Source organism: Adiantum capillus-veneris, chromosome 28 (assembly GCF_014529385.1).
Source record: "Adiantum capillus-veneris isolate H3 chromosome 28, ASM1452938v2, whole genome shotgun sequence".
NCBI classification, from domain to species: domain Eukaryota; kingdom Viridiplantae; phylum Streptophyta; class Polypodiopsida; order Polypodiales; family Pteridaceae; genus Adiantum; species Adiantum capillus-veneris.
In genome coordinates, this window is record NC_140958.1 from 106,314,526 (window position 1) to 106,336,605 (window position 22,080).

The 22,080-nt window shown below is 46.5% G+C and overlaps 1 protein-coding gene across 4 annotated transcripts in view; it reads left to right on the forward strand.

Moving 5' to 3' along the window:
• The window catches only part of DPD1 (Polynucleotidyl transferase, ribonuclease H-like superfamily protein), a 191,151-nt gene that overhangs the window by 26,984 nt on the left and 142,087 nt on the right, over positions 1 to 22,080 (forward strand). For all 4 annotated transcript variants that reach the window (XM_086504031.1, XM_086504032.1, XM_086504033.1 and 1 more), the window contains exon 2: positions 3,549 to 4,196. In XM_086504031.1, coding sequence (XP_086360157.1) covers positions 3,549 to 4,196 — 648 coding nt within the window. The remainder of the gene's footprint in view (positions 1 to 3,548; positions 4,197 to 22,080) is intronic.

A 22,080-nucleotide genomic window follows, 5' to 3' on the forward strand; every position in this document is an offset into this window, starting at 1 on the left:
CTCATGCTCATCACCTGTATGCGAAGTATCCATTCCGCTTCGGGTGATGACCATGCACTATGATCTTTGGTTCTTAAGTTCACGAGGAACTTGGATTCTTGAGGATCTTGAGGTTCTTGAGGGTTTTCTTTCGCTTGCAATCTGTGTTTGAGAAGGATCTTCTCTTCACCCTAGTTCTACTCCTTTCCGCGGGCGCACCCCTTGGCGGCCTTGCGCTCACACCAAGGTTGCTTATTCCCACCTCACATAATTGGCCGGCCGCTAAGTGTACGGTCCGCTCTCAATGAGTGAAAAGAGGCACAAGGGGAGGTTGGACAAGCCCTTCTTTCTTGGGATTCCTGTCACTCTTCAAAAACACGATTAGGAATCGACATGCCCAAGCGAACTTGGGTTCGTGTGACCGCAACAAGCAAAAAAATCTTGTGATTCTTGTGGTTCTTTCCTTGAGTGATACAGAACACTGCCAAAGCTCTGATACCAATGTAAGGTGCAGCGGAATGAATGTTCTTTCTCAAGATGAGTGCCCCATAATGTGCTCAAGGTTCCTTTTTGTTCTTATGGAAGGGAGAGCCTTGCGCCTTTAATGAGAGAGTGCAATGATCACGAACAAAGTGAGTGGACACTGTGCGTGCAAGTGTATGAGACTGAGAGATAGAGAGAGAAGAGAATACGACACCAGAGACTGTGGTAAAACCCTCCTCCGAAGGCCCCACTCTCGTCGGCGAGAGTGGTCTACTATTGATTGCACAAACTAGTACAATGATGATGCATGTGACTTATGCAAGTCTATGCTATGCCGGTGATGACGACGGGGATGGCGATACCGGTCTAAGGGCTGAAATCTGGAAGTGTGTATCCGCCGTTCAAGGCTGAAATCTGCTGAGACTAAAACGCTGAATTCGGGGCTGATTTTATGTTGTTTGAAACACGCTGATTTGGCTGATGAAAACGTTTTGGTGCTGAAAACGCTGCCTTTTTGCTGCGGGTTGGTGCTGAAAACGCCAGGGAACAGTAGGCGATGATGGCTCTGGGAAACTCTAGATGCAAGAGGGCAAGGCGATCTGGTGTCTGTTGAAAACCGCCAAGGGGAAAAGGTTGTTGGTGATGGTGAGGAAAATGCTATGCTGTCTGCATGAGGGAAATCGCCCAAGGACTTGGGAGTCTTGCTGAGAGAGAGGGAACGTGTCGCCGAAGCCTGCTGTTCTCCTTGCTCATCTGCTATTTAGTGCTAACCTTGGTTTGCTTATATATTTTCTTACCCAATTTGCCCTACCTACTTTCCAACAAAAGTCACTTAAATTAATAAGTGAAAAATGTCAAAAATAGGTAAAATAGGCTAAATGCACTGGAAAATTCCCCTGAAGGATTCTGATGGATTCTGAGGGGAATGCTTATGATCATGCTGTGTGCAACCAGAGGATATGCATCTACATTAAGTGACTGGGCATGCACGGTCTACGAATAGACTCACAAAAGTGCCAGATCACTTCTAATCTAGACCGATTGGACTGATGGAACCCTGTAATGCTGTAGCTTGTCCACGGACACATAGGGTTGGATGTGTCACGTGACACCGTGCTTTATGCCTGTCAAACTTGACCTTCTGGCATACCAAGCAACTGCGCACAAACTCTTCCACTTCCTTCTTGAGTCTCGGCCAAAAGAAGTATCTCTCTATCCCTTTCTTGGTGGTAGTGATGCCACGGTGACCCGATATTCACGACGTCCGGGACTCCACTACAGATTGGGAGGTGGGATGCTCTTTTGCCCCTACCGAGATGAGGCATGAGTCATGAATCATTGCTCATTGGTTTTTGATATTTGTTTCCTTTGTGGCCGTCGGCTTTGCCCCCTTTCTGTATTGCACTACCATATGAGTGATTGAGTCTCGGCATGTCACCTAGTGGCTCTTACAGTTGTTATTTAGCACTCTCGCCTCTACATGTCTTTATGTAGCGCCTTGGTTGGCCTTGTAAGCCATCTTTATAATGTATGATCTATTATCTTTTTGCTCCAAGTTTTTGTGTGGAGTCTGGACTCTATTCTTCAACTTTGAGTTAATGTTCTTTCTATGAAGAATCAAGATGCTTTTGTAAAGGATGATGCCAATTCATGTATTGTGTATTGCGCAATCGCGTGTAAGCCTTAAGACTGAAGAATCATTGCAGAGCATGCCTAAATAAGATTCTACTTGGACTAATGGGTGTGTATGGCTCTCTACTAACATATAGGTTAAATCCAACCTAATTTAAGCATATTTTAAACTTACCGTTCTGGCCCCTGTTCCCGTTCCGCTTTTTTTGGGGTGGCCCCGTTCCGGAAACGTTCCGGAGGCCCCCGTTCCTGTTCCCAGTTCCTGTTCCGGGTAACTTTGAAAAGTGTACGTATTTCTCAATTCATATTCTATTGCGTTGTGACATTCACAAAGTACAACGGCCAAGGACTCGGTCTCTACTTCCGCACATGTTGGAATGCCAGAGTGAGGCCCAAAGGCACATATTCAAAGGCCCTTGGCCTAAAAGCATCTGCCATGAAAAGTTGGATTTCCCAAAAGCATCAGTTTCCAAAAGCTTGCGCCCTCTAGGCTGTTCCATGTTTTACACTAATTTTTGAAATCTTCTGTGATTTGCGGGCCTGTCCATACGGGAGTCCATGCACAAGTGCAAAGAGTTAATCCCTAAACCAGAAGTCAATTGAGATCGGGGTCCCCTAATGGGCGTCTTGTGACTAGGCACAAGACCCCAAACTACCAACTAACACAAAGAACAGGGCAGAGCAGATTGTGAGGAATGGCAGCAAGAACTTTTTTACTGTTGCTCAGCAGCTTCGACAGCGCAGGCTCGAGAGCCACGAGAGAGAGAGAGAGGGGGGGGGTTTTCTGCAGGGGTTCTAACTGATCTTATGAATTTGTCCAGGCATGTGTATCACAAAGATGCCGGCTGTAATCCACTTGGCTTATCTTGTCTATGGATTGGCTGTAAGTTATAATAGGAGGGCCACTTGGCACATCAAGCCCATGTGACAGTAGTCCAACTTCATCTTGGGCAAAGTCTTGAAATATCTCTCTATCTCGCTCAAAGAAAGACGACTATTGATTTCAAGTGCCAGCATTAAGATGTCACGCCATTAAGGTATGCGAAGGTACAAGCAGTGCCATGCCTCTCTTCATGCCTACAGATACATGTCACAAATTGGTGACATGGCAACCACTAGGGGGTTAGAGCCATTAAAGACCCAACATGGGACAGCCAGCCGAGGCACCCAACCATTAAAAAATGCTGACCTCATGTCCTCTGCGAGAATGATGTTAGAGCTGAGCTTTTGTATTAACTATACCGCGTTTGTTTATTTGTGTTCTTTAACAGAAAGGGAGCTCTTATACGATTGAGTTTGAATTTTCTGTTTTATAGAGCTATATTTGTTTCTGCTTGGGCTTTGTGCAATTGTTTGAGCCATTCTTATAGTTCATGATTTACACGTGTTTTGGACCTCTTAAAGGTACATATGCACAAATTCCTAGTTAATTTAAATTAAATGAAATGAATCAGGTACTATTGGCATGGGAGTCAAAAGGCAGTTTCAGATGATAAGTTGATGAATGTTTTGGGAGAGATTCTCAGGTTTGGCGCTGCTTTAAATTCATGGCGTTCCTGGGCTTCAAGGTCAGAACACTTCACTGTCAGGTGTACGTTCCACAGATCCATGGGTATTGCTAGTACAGAGGCAAGGGAAATCCAAGGTGAAAACCCAAGCACAGAAACAAGGGAGGGCCAAAATGCAAAGAAGAATGACCAGTGTCAAACAGACGATGATCAGCAGGGTCTATTGAAGCAAGCAAATGGGGAAACAAGTTCGTGGATTGAACTCACCAATCAGCTGGAGAGCATGGAGTTTTCTAATGTAAATGTCCTGCCAAGGGATAGTAGCAAGGAAGACAGCTTGCCAAGTGGTTTGAATGATGCCTTGGTGTCAAATGCAGATGTTTCGACAGACATTGTGGTGATTGTTTTTGACATCGAGACAACAGGATTTAAACTGTCAGATGATCGAATTATCGAGTTTGCTGCTCGTGACCTGGCTGGTGGTGACTATAGCACGATACAGACACTGGTTAATCCTGAGAGGCCTATACCCTTGCATGCTACTAATGTTCATGGTATTCACTCGTATATGGTGAACAAAGAAAACATACCAAGGTATGAGTCTTTCTTGTTGCAGGGGCTCCCTTACGATTGTTGTAGCTGAAAATGGTCATTTTCTTTGTTCCCTTCAAATAGTGTTATGCAACAGCAATTGTCACTTCAGCTCCACTATGTTATGGTTTTGGGACTTATCTAATTTTGTTAAGGAAGAGTATGAAGTCTCCTGGAGTTTAGTTGGAATTGGAGGTTATGACGTGGTCAAATTTCAAACTATTTGATGTGCTTGATTGGTGGCCTGTCAAAGTCTATCTCGGCCGCCACAAACATCTTGTAAAGGTTAAATTTTTTAGATAAATTTATCGTGTTAATAGTGACCATAGCCTGTGGAAGTCGCTATGTTGAGGGCCTCTCAGCTCCTAAGTCATTCAAGGGGTGTAGCATCTCGGACTCCTCAAAGTCATAGGTTTCACATTGCCTGCGTTGAAGGCGCCTGTTGAAGTCTCCCATAAGGAAGACTTCTCCGAAGCTGGAGTACACCATGATCCCCTCCGAAAGGCGTATGTATGGTGAGTGTGCATCACCCTCCCCTTTCCCTCCCCCTCCCCCTCCCTCTCCATATTGCCATCCTCCCTTTGGGTCTCCTCCCACAATCGCGAGGCTCGATTCTGAGGAAGCAAAGTGACATAGGGCGATGTATATGTGTAGGCTGTAGTCCAGCTGCAGTGCTCCAGTTTCACGTGGATGGTGGACCAGCTAGGGGGACCAGTCCTAGTCTTTAGACCAGTCCAAGTCGAGGGCTGGTGGACCAGTGGACCTGACTAATACAGACGAGCACTTTGGCAGGAGATCAATGTGTGGTAGCCAAGCCTACTTGGCTGACTTTCCACCCAAGTCTACTTAGCTTATCTCCTTTAAGTGGATATTTTACTCTTGTAGATACATCAATCTTGGGCTATCACCAGTCTGTGTTGGTCTAGATTCTGGAGTCCTTCACCAAGTCTCTTAGCACACTCCATGCACTACTGAGCCCCTAGAGTCTACGCCCTCATTGTATCTATTGATCCTTCATCTAGAGCTAAGAGTGCTGCCAGCCAGTTCTTGTAGATGATAAATTTTGAGTTCTTAACAGTTGCCTTTGACATCATGAGCCTATAAGTATGAGGCCCACGTGCCAGCTATGTTCAGATCGTGTGAGTGGGCTCAGAGAGGAGTTGTACACTTCCCTCATATCTATAAAATAAACAAGTACTGTAGCGTTGAAATAAATGTGGGGGGCTGCATTTTTCATCCCGCATCGTGGATTGTCACAGGTTAAAAGCTATTGTGTGCAAGCTTTCCCCTCTATTTACAATGAAGTGCAAGAACTGAAGCCTTTCACTGCTCTCTCTCTCCCTTACGTGCAGTAATGTGATGCCCCACAAGAGGGCTCTTCATTTGACCTATGTACAGTTGTGTGGTCGTATGCTTCTGTGCTGAGGCAAGAGCCTCTTTGAAGAGGAATAAGAGTAGCTAACTGCTCTTCCAAAAGCCAACACCGGTGAGGGTGATAACATCACCTTATAGGTGCATTTTCAGCGCTGGTTATACACTGTTTTTGGACTTTTTTGCTGCCGTATGGATGCCAGAAGCATTGGGAACAGTGCCCCACTGTTAGAGGACAGTTTCGGGACTGTTTAGGGCTGAAAACAGGGTAAAAACAGTAAATACAGCGAGCTGTAATTGCTGTTTTTGGGCTGAAAACAGAGGGTTTACGTCTTTGGAAGCGAGTTCCAACAGGGGGATTTGTTCAGGACGAGTTTTGGGGCCGTTATGTTGCCGAAATTTTGCCAGAACAGGTGTGATCTAGTTGGATACAGGTGAAGATCCCCAGGACTTTAGTTTTGTAACTTTACCCTCTGAAGAAATAAAGAAATACCAAAAGGGGCGCCTGTTTTGGGACCTACAGGTTGTCGGCGTTTGATCGGAACATTCTAGCTTCCGAGCCGTGTGTGCTTTGAAGTGTTAATTCCCGTTACAGGTTCCTTCTGCAAGGTTTCTCTGTGTGTTAAAGCTTAAAGTAAAGTTTCAGGTGAAAGCCAAAGTCTACCCTCCCTACGGGCCGGTTTCACTCATGGCGTGCTAGAAAAGTCCTGATTATCTGATGGAGCCTCCGTCAATGTCGTGGTCGCCCCTGTAGATGTGGGCATCTAACACTCCCGAGCTCAGTGGCTCTATCCACTAATATACCTCTGGTAGAAGTGGGATTTAAAGGCTGCTGTGAAGCATGCTCATCAGGCAGTTGAGTCCCTACTCTAAAGAAGTCAATGATCTCCCTCTGTGAATGTTTTCCACTCATAGTTACAGGAATGGCCATTTTCAGGTCTCCGTTCCCCGTTCCCATACCAATTTCCCGTTCTGTGGTTCAGACGTGAGTATCCGAAACAGGGAGTGGCATTTTATGCATGTTGCCGTTCCGCGTTCCCGGTTCCAATTTCCCATTCTGGGTAACTATGCTCCTATTGCTTGGTCTCCTCAAGAGACTCTCCCTGTGTCTGCGCAGCCCTAGCAAAAACAAAACGAGGGATCTCTGATCCTGATATCTCATGACTCTAGCCAACGGTCCAAAGCCCTCTCTGAATAGACAGTGAAAGCGGCCTGGTATCTCATAGTATACCGGACAATGACACTTGTGATGTAACTCTGTCTCTGGTTCTATATGACACAACTGGCACATCGTGGTTTCTGCTAGTACTCTCCTAAATCTGTCAGTCTCAATCTCTAGCTGATGCATGATGTGCGCATCTGATCAATAGCACATCGTATCCCATAGGATAAATGAGTGTCCATGTAGGCCGGTCTGATCACATATCCATCCTCTGTTAGTCGGAGAAGATGCTCTCTATAGGAAGCCATCTTCGTTCCCAAATCTTGTATCGGCTGTATCCATGTGCTTTTGGTATCTAGTTGGATCAAATCAACTTGACGTATAAGTCTAGTGATCTCTGTCCGCATCGAAGGAGTACTGGAATGGAGGGAGTCTATCCATGCTGAAGCCATGTGACTGAAACCATGATGTCATCTGCCCATACCAGCATGTTGTGTCCCCTTGTAGCGCTAGCTGTCGGGATGACTCAAGGGCTAGCTGAGCAGGGGAAGGTCCCATAAATTATGCATAAAGGAAACTGATCTAGTAAGGGCCTCAACTACGAGAGGGGGGGCAGCTAGCTCAGCTCAGATAATCTCATGTGGCATCGAGGCCTTAGGCCGAATCATGCGAGAGATCATAGAGACTAGAGGCCTCTCCATACATCTCCATCTATCAGGGCTACCAGATGCCTTGGTGGTCCTTTGAAGGGCGAGGGGGAAGAGAGAGAGAGAGAGAGAGAGAGAGAGAGAGAGAGAGAGAGAGAGAGAGAGAGAGAGAGAGAGAGAGAAATGAAATGATATATTAACGTCTACAAAAGGCCAAAATGACCTATGAGACCAATTGATTACAATGATGAGTCTAGTACCAAGTCTGGGTACAAACAAAGAAAAATACAAACAAAAAAACTGATAGGAGTGCTACCGACTCCTATGGGTGGCTGGTAGGCTGATCAATGGTATCATGCCATAAAGGTACAAAGTGGGGATAAGTGTCACCATGATACAATATAGCAGTAGCATGAAGCCTATCCTAATCGACACTCTGGGTGTCGTGCTAGAATCCTGTGGATCCTCTGCCGCAATCTCCGTCGGTGCTGTGTGGCTCCCCTCCTCAGTCGCGGTCCGAGAGAGAGAGAGAGAGAGAGAGAGAGAGAGAGAGAGAGAGAGAGAGAGAGAGAGAGAGAGAGAGAGAGAGAGAGAGAGAGAGAGAGAGAGAGAGAGAGAGAGAGAGAGAGAGAGAGAGAGAGAGAGAGAGAGAGAGAGAGAGAGAGAGAGAGAGAGAGAGAGAGAGAGAGAGAGAGAGAGAGAGAGAGAGAGAGAGAGAGAGAGAGAGAGAGAGAGAGAGAGAGAGAGAGAGAGAGAGAGAGAGAGAGAGATGAAATGAAATGAAATGTTATATTAACTATGAGACCAAAAAGTTACAATGTGGTGGATCTGATACAAAGTTTGAGTAACAAAATAAAAATACTATAGAATCCTATATTGCTAGATGTGAGCTAAGCAGCTAGCTGGGCTTGTGTAGGATACGAGTAGGGGGTGAAGTGAATGGGGGGCTAAGACAGCACAGTGTGGGTGTATCCTTAGAAAAAGCTAAATCACAAGAAATCCAACATTGGTGGCTGGCGGCTCTCATCAATCTCCTCCATGGTAGTACTCTGACCGGGCGTCGTGCATGTCGGGCCAAAGTAATCGGAATCCTCTGATGCAGCCTCCATCGATGCTGTGTAGTCCTCCTCAATCGTGGGCCTCTAGATCTCCCTAGCTCGGTCGCTCGATCGATCAGCGTGCCTCTGGTTCAAGGAGAATGTGGGCTCTGCTGTGGTAGTAGCTCCTCCGGATGTCGAGTGTGTGCTCTAAAGAAGTCTATGATCCGTCTCTAAGACTGGCTAGCCTCTCCTCTCATAAGACTGTGTGTGCGTGTGTGTAGCTCGAGCAAAGACAATCCCAGGCATCTCTGGTCCTCGTATCCCATGACTCTAGAGAGTGGTCCAAAGCCCTCTCTGAACAGGCAGTGGAAGCGGCCTCGTATATCATAGTAGACTGGGGAGCCTCCATCGATGCTGCGTAGTCCTCCGCAATCATGGGCCTCTAGATCTCCCTAGCTCGGTCGCTGTATCGATCAGCGTGCCTCTGGTTCAAGGAGAATGTGGGCTCTGCTGTGGTAGTAGCTCCTCTGGATGTCGAGTGTCTGCTCTAAAGAAGTCTGTGATCCGTCTCTGAGACTGGCTAGCCTCTCCTCTCATCAGGCTGTGTGTGCGTGTGTGCAGCTCGAGCAAAGACAATCCCAGGCATCTCTGGTCCTCGTATCCCATGACTCTAGAGAGTGGTCCAAAGCCCTCTCTGAACAAGTAGTGGAAGCAGCCTCGTATCTCATAGTAGACTGGGCAGTGGCATGTGTAGTGCAACTCTGTCTCAGGCTCCATGTGACATAGGGGGCATGTCCTGATCTCTGCTAGTACTCCGCTGTATCTCCCAGTCTCGACCGAAGCTGGTGCAAAGATGTGCGTATCTGGCCAATAGCACATCGTATCCCATGAGACAATTGGGTGTCCATGTATCTTGGTCCCCTCACAAAGCTGGAGACCCAAAGCTGTCCTTCGTAAGCTGGAGAAGATGCTCTCTATAGAAAGCCATCTTTGCCGAGCTCTTGTGCCGATTGTATCCATGTCCTCCTGGTGTCTAGCTGAGTTAAGTCTTGGCGGATGAGCTCGGTGATCTCGAATTGTGTAATAGTTAGAGAGGGTGCATCCCCACAATGAGTACTGGAAGGGGGCAATCTGTCCATGCTGAACCCATGTGCATGAAACCATGATGTCATCTCCCCATACCAGCATGCTGTATCTCCTTGCATGGCTAACTGTCGGGAGGACTCAAGTGCTAGGCAGGCATATTTGTCTCTGGGAAGGTCCCACAGGCGGTGTATAAAGGAGACTGATGTGGTGAGTGCCACAACCACTAGTGGGGGGCAGCTAGCTCTGCTCGGATAATGTCACGTGGTCTGAAGCCTTGGCTCTAATAAGCCGCGAGATGATAGAGACCAGAGGCTTCTCCATGTCCCCCCATCCAACAGTGCAACCCAACCTCCCATGATGGTCCTATGAAGGTCCCCATATCTCAGCTCCATAGAGCAATGCGGAAGCCACCGTAGTGTCAAAGAGCCAGAGCTTCGTCCGAGGCTCTTGAAACTGAACTTGTGAACACATCCTCTCCAATCTACGCAATGTTGCATAGGCTCTGGCCAGTCTAGTCTCTACTGCTCTCCTCAATGAAATGCTGGTACACTAAAGACCACCCCAAAATAGTAAGCATCTGTATACTCCTAGAACAAACTTGGACACCCCAAGTCTGGAATCTGTCGCGACACGAGAGAGATTCACTTAAAAACTTCACAAATTTAAATCACAGAACAATTGAGTCGACACGGCCCGGCGTAGTTCCGTGCCCAGAGAGGTTGGCCCCAAAGACTGGTGCCCCTTTCGGTATTTCTTTTTGTATTAATAATTGAGCAAGTATAGGTGTCCTGGGCTCTCCTCTACTCATCGGCTCGTCAGCACTGAATGAGCCAGAGAGAGCCCTAGGGTCTTATTGAAAGGCCCTTGGCCTTGCAAAAGCAGTTTACATGAAAAGCTTTAGTTTCAAAAGCATAGGCTCCCAAAAGCTAGTGTCCAAAACAGCCAGTGCAAATTACGCTTTTCCATACAGTCTGCCACGTCACCTCAGCCAACGCAATATGCAGAAATTCCTTACAGACAGCCACGTCAATAGGACAGCTTGTTTTACAAATTTTCAGCCAGCCTTCGCTTATTCTTTCTTTATTCCTAGGTGTCTCTAGGGCCGTGCTGGCAGGTGCCCATAAGTTGGGACACCCTATAGCATGCCACGTCATAAGTTTGTGACATACCCCCCTCTTGAAAGAGTTGTAATCGCCCTTGATTACACCTGCAAAACAGACACAGGCCATAAACAAGTTCAGTAGACCCTGACTCTAAGTATCGACACACTAGACCACACACATCTAGCACTTGCACAAAGACGACACAGTCAGTGCACATTCACATTAGATCAATCACATAAAAACTGATTCCGGATCTAAGACCATGATTCCGTGCAACGTATTAGCAATCACATCTAGATCCACAAGGGACCTCATGGATGTCAGATTCAACTAATCCTTATTGCAATCATGTCTATAGATTCTCAAGTCCATGATTCCTTGCACAGTATTTAGTAATCGCATCTAGATCCACAAAGGACCTCATTGATGCCGGATTCAACTAAATTATATTGCGATCATGTCCATAGTCTCGCAAGACTGAAATGCTGCAGTGTAACAGACTTGGACACTCCAAGTCAAGAATCGACCGCGACAACACCAAATAACCACTTCAAAACAATTTACAATTCACAATAGATTTACACTGGCCCGACGGAGTTCCTTGCCTAGAGATATTGGCCCCAAAGACTGACGCCCCTTTTCGTATTTCTTTTTGTATTAATGTGAGTTCAAAGTACAAGAGTGGTTGGGTCTCACGCTCAGACTCTGCGTCTAGATGCTCTGCAGAGTGGGAGCCCAAGCCACTTATTTATTTACAAGGGATGCCAAAAGCAGAGCCCCAAAAGCTAAAAATCAAAAGCTAAAAAATAAAGCAAAGGCTCTTTCTCTCACAAGCTCTCTTTGAGCGCATCAAAATAAAGCAAAAGTAGGCCTTATTCAATTGCGTAGAATAAAAGCTGCCCAAAACTTTGCGTAGCCTTTTCCCATCGCAAAAAGCAGAAATCTGCCGTACAGTCCAGTGTGAAACGCACCGTATTTTTCGGGATCTGTCGTACGGTGCAACGTCATCACCCGACTGTTTTTTCCCTGTTGCCTTTTAGGGTTAGGGTTAGGGTAAGGGTCTCCAGCACGTTAGGGTTACGTTAGGACAGAATTAGGGTTTCAGCAGCAATTACGGTTTGGCAGAAATTAGGGTTAGGGTTTTTGCTCTCGGGCAGCCACGTCATCACTTTGTGACCTATCCCCCTCTTGAAAGCATTGTAATCCCCTCGATTACGCTTGCAAAACAGACAGAGGCCATAAACCGTCTTAGCAGACATTGACTGTTAGTACGTACGCAGTAGGAACACACATCTAGCACATGTACCAATCGACAGTCACGTCACACGACATCACATGACATCACTAGACATCACAGGACATCACATGACATTCAACATTCATTCGGATCTTAGACCATGATTTATCGGCAATGTAGCTAGCAATCGCAGCTAGATCCAGTCGGGACCTCATCGATGTCCGATTGACTAACCTCTATTGCAACCATGTCTATTCAAGATCAAGTAGACCAAAATGCTGCAGTCATTTCGTCTATCAGTTCCTGCACTTAAAAAGAAGTCAAGAACAAATAAGTATTATATTCAGGAATTCCATTTCATAAAGTCATACAGCAGAATACTGTCAGCTCTCAGTATCCCTGAAGCTCAAAGAGACATCAGTGATTCTAGTATCAAAATCGAGGCATCTGTTGACAAAGGACAGAGTAACTCCCCTTTTGTGCATCCGACTGTACCAGATCTCCGGCCAAGCTGAATTCTGGGTTCCATTTGGAGTAGACTATGCTAAACCAAAAGCCTCGAGGTAAAGTTTCATAATTTGAGGAGTATCTGCTAGGTCCTCCTCCTCCATCCACTTCGCATCCAATGCAGGATAGTTCTTGAACTTAACCAAGAACCGCCTTCGGACTTTACCTTTATTCTTCGTATCCTTATGTGTGCCAAAATCTGTTCAAGAACAAGGATCTCCTCGTTTTCTTCCACTTCGGGTTGCTCATCAGGCTCCCCATCATGAGGCATATCACCTTTGAAAGGTTTCAAGAGACTCACAAGAAATACATTGTGAATCCTCAAAGTGTCAAGCAGTTTCAGTCGGAAGGAGACATCATTTATCTTTTCAGAGATCTGGAAAGGTCTGTAGTATCGCATACTAAGCTTTGGAAAAAGCCTCTCCTTTCTCTTCTTCTTTCTCAGGTGTGCCTTCTAAAAATGTAAGAGCATCCAATAATCCTCCTTCAATTTCAAATCGCGACGATGGCGATCCGCTGCCATTTTGTGTCGTTCTTGAGATTTCTGCAAAGTCTCACGGACCTTGGCAAAAGCCGTGTCTAAGTCGCGCGTATACTCATCTGCTTCAAAAATCTTATCTTCCGTGCTTAGGAAGGGTGGAACCTTCGTAGCACCTTCAACAATCTCAAATGGCGCCTTCCCCGTCGAAGAGTGTATCGTGTTATTGTATGCAAATTCAACCAAAGGTAAGTACTTTTCCCATCGAGTCTTCTGATTCGAGATATAAGACTTCAATAAATCTGAAACCACTGAATTGGCAACCTCAGATTGCCCGTCAGTCTGCGGGTGAGTCTGCGGGTGGAATGATGATGAGAATTGCAACCGCGTGCCAATGTTCTCCCAAATTGCCTTCCAAAAAAACTCGTAAATCTGGGGTCCCTGTCGGAGACAATCGACTCAGGCATGCCATGTAATCTGAAGATCTGGGCCACAAACAGTCTCGCTACGTGATCCGGCTTGACTGTTTTCTTCACTGGAATGAAATGAGCCTGTTTGCTAAATCTGTCAATAACCGTCTAGATACCATCGTGACCACTCTGTGTTCTCGGGAGATCAAAAATGAAATCCATTGCAATATTTTCCCAGGGGCGGGTGGGTATGGGTAAAGGCTGTAACAATCCCTGTGCTTTATGCCTGTCAAACTTGACCTTCTGGCATACCAAGCAACTGTGCACAAACTCTTCCACATCCTTCTTAAGTCTCGGCCAAAAGAAGTATCTCTCGACCCCTTTCATGGTGGTAGCAATGCCGGGGTGACCCGTAAAAGGTGGACAGTGGCATTCAGTCATAACCTTTTCCCTCAACGGCTGTGTAACGCACAACATGGTTTTTCTCATCAAGTAGCTATCCTGAATGGAATATCCCGCTACTATCTCCCCATCCCGTATCCGTGTGAAAACGTTTGCAAAATCTGTATCTGTGGCATACTGGTGTATCGTGGAAATAGCCAGAACCAACGGCTTCCGAGACAAAGCATCTGCCACCACATTCTTCTGTCCCTGAACATGGACAATTTGGAAGTGAAACTGTGACAAGATGTTTGCCGATCGCATCTGCTTTTTCGATAGTTGCTTCTGTGACAAGAAGTAGCGCAAACTTTGATGGTCTATAAAGACAGTAAAATCCGCTCCGAGTAGGTAATGTCGCCACTGAGTAAGAGCATGAATAACCGCCAAAAGCTCCTTCTCATAAATCTGTGCTGTCATTTCTGGCCTTGAGAATAGTCGGCTCTCGTAAGCAATGACATGGCCTTCTTGCATTAAGACCCCAGACTACGACCACAAGCATCACAATATACTTCAAATGACTTCTGCAAGTCCGGCAAAGGCAAAACTGGTCCCGTAGTCAATTTCTCTTTCAGTGTCTAAAAGGCAGTCGCCTCTATGGGTCCCCACGAGAAAGGGACTCCTTTCTATGTCGAGATATGCAAAGGGGACGCAACCTCTGCAAACTTTCGAATGAACTGCCTGTAGTACGAACACAGTCCCAAGAAGCTTCTAACTTCATGGACATTCTTCAAATCGGGCCAATCACAGATAGTCTTTATCTTGGCCGGATCCATTTGCACTCGCTACTGAGACAATGTGTCCCAAAAAGTGTATCTCTGGTAGGAAAAACTCACTTTTCTTTGCATTAATCACTAACTTGTGATCTTGTAATGCCTAAAAGACCTGAAGCAAATGATCTCTATGTTCTGCCTCATTCTTGGAGAAAACAATGATATCGTCAAAGAAAGTGCCAACAAATAGCCTGTACTCTCGAAAATCCTTGTCCATCATCCGGTTAAATGTCGCAGGAGCATTGGTTAAGCCAAAAGGCATCACCAAAAACTCAAATTACGCAAAAGTCGTCCGAAAAGCTTTCTTGTAGACGTCTCCTGGTGCGATTCTGATCTGAGTGTCGCAGTCTTGTTTAAAAGAAGCATGAACCACCAAGTTCGAGCATTCCCCTTAAAATAAGAGGCAGCTCTCCGAATCTTAGAGTGCTCTGAGTAGCGTCCTCATGCGAAAGCGATGTCAAATTGCTGTATAAAAGACAGCCTTCGAAGCATCCGTATATCCTGAAAACCATAGTTACATGGGACGGCGGGTCGGGGTCGGGAACGGGGTCGGGACGGCAAAAGTCAGGAAACGCGGACGGGGTTCGGAACGGCAAAAAAAAAAGAGAGTTTTTTTGGCATTTTTTGACCTACACACATGCCACACACATAGAGCATCACTTTGACCATAAATTTACACTAAATAGACCAAAGAACACGAGTCATATAGGCTGAAATGTGCTAATAAAACATCGATGATCGATGGATACAAAATGAGAAGTGCATGCCACAAGGGCTCAAGAGTCAAAAAGCCTAAAGGACTTAGGACAAGCCTGAGGCCTCAAGGATAACAAAAAGTACAAAGGGCTATGTAGTAGGTAGAGTCGTAGACTCAAGAGTCTAGACTCGAGACTCGAGTGATCAATGATCATCAAACTCAAGAAGTGCTCACCTGTTGAATCTCCACATCGTCGTCGTAGTCGAGGTCGTCAGCGACGTATGAGGGCTCGGGAGGCTCGCATTGAGGCTCGAAATCCTCCTCTAGTTCCTCCAAAAGAGTATCGGCCATAGATGGATTCTCTTGTGCCATCTCCCACTCAGTGAAAGGATCTGCCTTGTGTGTGACGCTCTTGGAAAGCATGCGCAAGTTAGCGCTCACAAACACCAAATCATTGGCCCTCTGAACCCCAAGGCGATTCCTCTTCTTAGAGGCAATGTGGCTGTAGACACTCCATAGTTGCTCCAAGCAACTAGTGGTACATGCTTGGCTAAGGACATGAACAGCCAAGCGCTGCAAATGTGGGCCATCTCCTCCATAGTCCTCCCACCACAAAACCGAGCCAATCTTGTTGCGATCAAGCTGTGCATCTACACATCCATAAGAGCCCTTCTTTTGCCTGTAGTTGAGTAGCTCGTCTCTAATCTTGCGCCTAATGTCACTGCTAGGCTCAAGGCGCTCCAATGCAAGCCGCCATCCTTTGCTCACCTCCTTGTCGGTCTCTTGACGCCTTCCTTTAAACTCAGGGTCAAGCACATAAGCTGCCGCATGAAGTGGAGAGTAGTATTTATTCCACCTCGACTCACACAAGCCATGAATCTCCGCATACTGAACAGGGTCAGGCACAAGCTTCTCAAGTGCCTCTATCATCCGATCCATGGCTTCGTAGACTTTGCCAATGCATGGCTGCAAGCCATCCACCACTCGAAGTAGGTGTAGAATAGGCTTGACCATAGCGTCAAGAGTCTTCACCTCCTCCCACCAAGCGGCGTCGTCGGCCCATTCTCGGCATTTCAATCCTACTGCTGATGTAGACTCCGGCATGGCCTGGAACTCATCACTGAGAAAGAGTCCTCTTAAGGCTCCGCCACATGTAGACAAGCGCCAATTAAATGCAAATCTTGTCTCTGAATATTTGAGCAAGGACAAGTGGCTCCTCTTTGAGAATTCATGGCGCACTTTTTGATGGTTGAGCACAAAGGGGACAATTCGAGAGGCGTCACCAATGGTGGGTGAAATCCATGACAAGTTCCCTATGTCCTTGAGGAGGTTATTGAGGCAATGCGCCATGCAAAATGTGACATGGATGTTGGGATACATGCCCTCAATGATAGCTCCGGCTGCCCTATTTGACGCCTCTCCATCTGCAACCATACAAAGGACATTCTCCGGGCCGGTGATCTCTATGGTGCTTGTCCACTCCGCAGCAAGCATCTCGGCGGCCTTGCCACTATCGGATGCATCATGTGACTCCACAAAGTACATCTCCCCTCGAGAGTAGGCCACCACCCTGTGGATGGACCGCTTGCGGGTGTCGTTCCATCCATCTACAAGAAGAGAGACGCCATTGGTCTCCCACAAATCCTTTGTTGCTTGGGCCGCTTGCTCCACGGCAAGCTTCTCTTTGTCAAGGAGGGTGGTGCGAAGCCTCTCCGATGAAGGTGGCACATAAGAGGAGCCATATTCCCCTATTTTCGTAACCATGGTTCGAAAGTATGGAGACCTATCCACACAAAATAGAGCATGTTGTGTTAGTATGGAGAGTCGAGAGTCGAGAAGTTATAACCCATTATGAATACAAAATGGAAGATTGCAATGTGCATATGCCAAGGGAAACTCACCGTCAAGCATGGAAGGCAATGTGGTCGTGGAAGAAGAATCGGGCAACCGACCTATCCACCTCTTCCTTGAATTTAGGATTCCAATTTTCGTTGAGAGTGGTTTGGCGATGCGGAACGGAAGAGGACGGTGTAGATCTATGGCTCTTGAAGGTTCGAGTGATGTCGTCAAGGTTGGCTTCCCTTTGCTCTCGCGGTGTCGCCGTGGCGGAGGGATCAACGGCAACAAAACGGCCCCTCTTGGCCGCTTCCGCAACCTCATACACCGTGAGCTTCTCAAGAAGATCCAACCTCTTCTCGGGAGCTACATGAGGGCAAAACTTCACCTCGTGACCGGGTTCATGAAGAAGATGGGTTCGCACTTTGTTTGAACCACCCGATCTCTTGTATGGACATAGCTTGCACGTCCATGGTCTTGCACCGCCACCTTTGCCACGCGAGCTAAAGTCGACTTCATCCCACCACGACTACGTTTGCACGGTGGGCCTCCTTCGAGAAGAAGCGGCTTGAGAAGTGGAGTTGGCTTGAGATGACATGATGGTGGAGAGACTCGAGAGAGTAGAGCTTAGAAGTTAGAAGAGTTAGAGGAGAGCTTGTGTGGAGAGAGAGTAGAGGAGAGCTTCAAAGTGGGTAGAAGAGGGAGAGGAGAGCTTCAAAGTTCAAACTTCAAAGTGGGTAGAAGAGGGAGAGACTTGAGAGTGGAGACTAGAGTGTAGAGTAGTCAATGGTCATGGAGCAATGAGCATTGAGTAGAGAGGAAAGCATTGATGATTGAGACTTGAGTAGCTTGAGCCTTGAGCTTGAGGGAAATGGAATGAGCATTGAGCATTGAGAGTCGAGACTATGAGTATTATGAGGCCCAAGGGAGCCTTTTATAGCCTCCCAAGGGCCAAGGCTCCAAAAATATGGCAATTGGGGATGCACAGAACTGTTGCAAACGGTCAAAAATGGGCAGAAATTTGAATGGACCCCATCCGACCCCGGCCGGCCCTTGCCGGTCCGTCCGTTCCCGGTCCGTCCTCCCTGCGACCCGCCTGTCCGGCCCGATTTCCGTCCGTCCCTCGGCGTTCCCTGCCGTTCCCGGCCCAGTTACGGTCGTCCCCCGGCCCTAGGGCCCGTCCCCTCCATCCTCTGTAACTATGCTGAAAACGTGTCAAATTTAATTGACTGTCCACCTTCCTTAAACTCTCAGACTTTCTTGCTTTTGTCTTCCAGAAAGTCATCCTGGTTGGCTTTATAAAAATTCTTCTTGTTTGCATAAAAGTTGTCGTCGTCAGAGTCTGAACTGTCTGTAGACGAGGCCTCTATAGAACTGTCACTCACTGGGCGAGATTTAGACTTCTTTGCCTATTTCTTGCCCTTTCCGAAGCGTTGTTTCTTGCTTCGTTTTTAGCCTTTGGGGTCTTCTTCGCTCGAGTCAGAAGAGCTAGAAGAACTGTCAGAAGAAGAAGAAGAAGAAGAAGAAGAAGAGGAAGAACTGGGTACTCCTTCAAATTGAACACGCTTCTTCTGTTTCTTTGCCTTATCACATGTTGACTGACGACCCAAATGTCCCTAGAAGTTAGTGCCTTTCTTCTGCTTTTTGCTATGCTTTTTAGCTTTGTTCTGCACGTCAAAAAGCTGAGCAATCCGTGCATCAACCATCTCTTCTAATTCCTTCTCTGAATATTTCTTGTGAGCAGAAGGTTTCTTGAGAGCGGGTTTCGGGGGTGGTCTTGTGGTTTTCTGCCACTGCTCGTGCACTTCCTGAAAAGAAGTCGCGCTCATATATTTTGCAAATTTTGGGTTCTTAGCAAAATTGAGCATCATCTTGTGGCATCGCCGATCAATTGACGACGCTCCATCTCTTGTCGCTCCGCCTGAGTAGGCCGAAGCGGGCCATACTCCTTGCCGGAATCTTCGTTGTGATTCCTTCCCGCATCTCCGAATGCAGAGGGAGTCGACTGATCCTTGCGTGAAGCCATAGGTGCCGCGGAAAAAAATATATTTGGGATCGGATTTCCCGTAGAAGAGAAATCGGCCATGCTCTGATACCACTGTAACAGACTTGGACACTCCAAGTCAAGAATCGACCGCGACAGCACCAAATAACCACTTCAAAACAGTTCACAGTTCACAATAGATATACACTGGCCCGGCGGAGTTTTATGCCTAGAGATATTGGCCCCAAAGATTGACGCCCCTTTCGGTATTTCTTTTTGTATTAATCTGAGTTCAAAGTACAAGAGTGGTTGGGTCTTACTCTCAGACTCTGTGTCCAGATGCTCTGCAGAGTGGGAGCCCAAGCCACTTATTTATTTACAAGGGATGCCAAAAGCAGAGTCCCAAATGCTAAAAATCAAAAGCCTAAAAATAAAAGAAAGGCTCTTTCTCTCACAAGCTCTCTTGAGCCCATCAAAATAAAGCAAAAATAGGCCTTATTCAATTGCGTAGAATAAAAGTTGCCCAAAATTTTGCGTAGCTTTTTCCAATCGCAAAAGCTGAAATCTGCCGACTGTTTTTTCCCTGTTGCCTTTTAGGGTTAGGGTTAGGGTTAGGATTAGGGTTTTCAGCAGGTTAGGACAGAATTAGGGTTTCAGAAGCAGTTAGGGTTTGGCAGAAATTAGGGTTAGGGTTTCTACTCCCGGGCAGCCATGTCATCACTTTGTGACATGTAGCCATTCCGTATTGCAAATCGGCACTCAACACAATCACATGAGTGAGCACAAAAATTCAACTTCATTCTCGAGAATTCCCATTTTGAATTATTTCATTCATAAAGTCATACAACAGAATAATGTCAACACAGCAGTATCCGTGAAGTCCAAAAGGAAATCTGTGACTCTATTCTATTCAGGTAATCTGTGACAAAGGAGCGGAGTGACTCCCCTCTTGTGCAGTCCCGTCTGCACCAGATTCAACCCTATTGATCTCCGTGATCTTTCGGAGTAGATGCAGCTAAACCGAATGCCTCAAGGTAAAGTTCCAAAATCTGAGGAGTATCTGCCAAGTCCTCCTCCTCCATCCACTTCGCATCCAAAGCTGGATAGTTCTTGAATTTCAGCAAGAACCGTTGAATCTCTTTACCTTTCACTTTTCTTTGTTTATGGGCCAGAATGTGTTCTGGAACGAGTATCTCCTCACTCTCTTCCACTTCAGGTTGCTCATCAGGCTCTGCATCTATTGGCACCTCACCCTTGAAGGGTTTCAAGAGACTCACATGAAAAGCCTTGTGAATCTTCCAGTGTCCGGCAACTTGAGTCTGAAGGATACATCATTTATCTTTTCTTTAATCTGGAAAGGGCCATAATACCTCATGCTAAGCTTTGGAAAAAGCCGCTCCTTTCCTTTTTGTTTTCTTAGGCGTGGTTTCTCAAAGCGTAAGAGCACCCAGTCATCTTCCTTCAACTTCAAGTCGCGTCTACGTCACGGCCGCCTTCTTATGCCGTTTTTGAGACTTCTCCAAAGCCTCATGAACCTTGGCAAAAGCAGTGTCCAAATCCCTCGTATACTCATCAGCTTCGAAAATTATGTCTTTGGTGCTTAGAAATGGAGGGATCTTCTTAGCACCTTCGATTACTTCAAATGGCGCCTTCCCCGTTGAAGAGTGAACCGTGTTATTGTAGGCAAATTCCACCAAAGGCAAATACTTTTCCCATTGAGTCTTCTAATCAGAGATATAAGACTTCAATAAATCCAAAACCACTGAATTGGCTATCTCAGATTGCCCATCTGTCTGCGTGTGGAATGATGATATGAACTGCAATAGCGTGCCAATGTTCTCCCAAATTGCCCTCCAAAACAAACTCGTGAATCACGGATCTCTGTTAGACACTATAGTCTCAGGCATGCCATGTAACCGAAAAATGTGAGCAATGAACAGTCTTGCCTAATGATCAGGCTTGACTGTTTTCTTTATTGGAACAAAGTGAGCGTGCTTGCTAAATCTATCAATGACAGTCCAAATGCCATTGTGCCCACTTTGAGTCTTGGGGAGATCAAAGATGAAATCCATAGCAATACTCTCCTAAGGGCGCGTGGGGATGGGTAAAGGCTGTAAGGGTCCGTGTGCCTTATGCCTGTCAAACTTGACCTTTTGGCATACTAAACATCTGCGAACAAAGTCATCCACATCCTTTTTAAGCCTGGGCCAATAGAAGTAACGCTCCACACCCTTCAGGGTGGTATCTATGCCGCGGTGGCCTATAAAAGGTGGACAATGGCACTCTGCCAAGACCTTTTCCCTCAAAGGCTGTGTAACACACAACATCGTTTTTCGCATCAAATAGCCATCCCGTATGGAATAGCCTGAAACGGCCCCCCCATTCTGTATGTTGGTAAAAATGTCAGCAAAGTCAGGATCCATGGCGTACTGATCGACCATATCCTCGAAGCTTTTGTGATGAATCACGGAAATAGCCAGAACCAAGGGCTTCCGAGACAATGCATCTGCCACTAAATTCTTCTGTCCCTGAACATAAACAATTTGGCAGTGAAACTGCGACTGAATGTTAGCCCATCGCATCTGCTTTCCGAAAGCTGCTTCTTCAAGAAGTAGCGTAAACTCTGATGATCCGTAAAGATTGTAAAGTCAACTCCGAGTAAATAGTGTAGCCACTGTGTAAGAGCATATATCTCTGCCAAAAGCTCTTTTCGTATATCTGAGCTACCAATTCCGGTCGTGAAAACATTCTGCTTTCATAAGCAATGACATGGCCTTCATTCATCAAGACCGCTCCCAGACTCTGACTACAAGCATCAAAATAAACTTCGAATGGCTTTTGCAAATCTGGCAAAGCCAACACTGGTCCGGTAGTCAATTTTTCTTTAAGTGTTTGAAAAGCAGTCACCTTTGTCGGTCCCCACGTAAGACCTATGAGAGAGAGAGAGAGAGAGAGAGAGAGAGAGAGAGAGAGAGAGAGAGAGAGAGAATCGACACGGCACAGCGGAGTTCCGAGCCAAGACACACTGACCCCAAACACTGGTGCCCCTTGAAGTTCCTTCCGGTATTTCTTTATTATTATGCTCGCAAAGTGCAACTCCCGAGGGTCCACTCTCTTT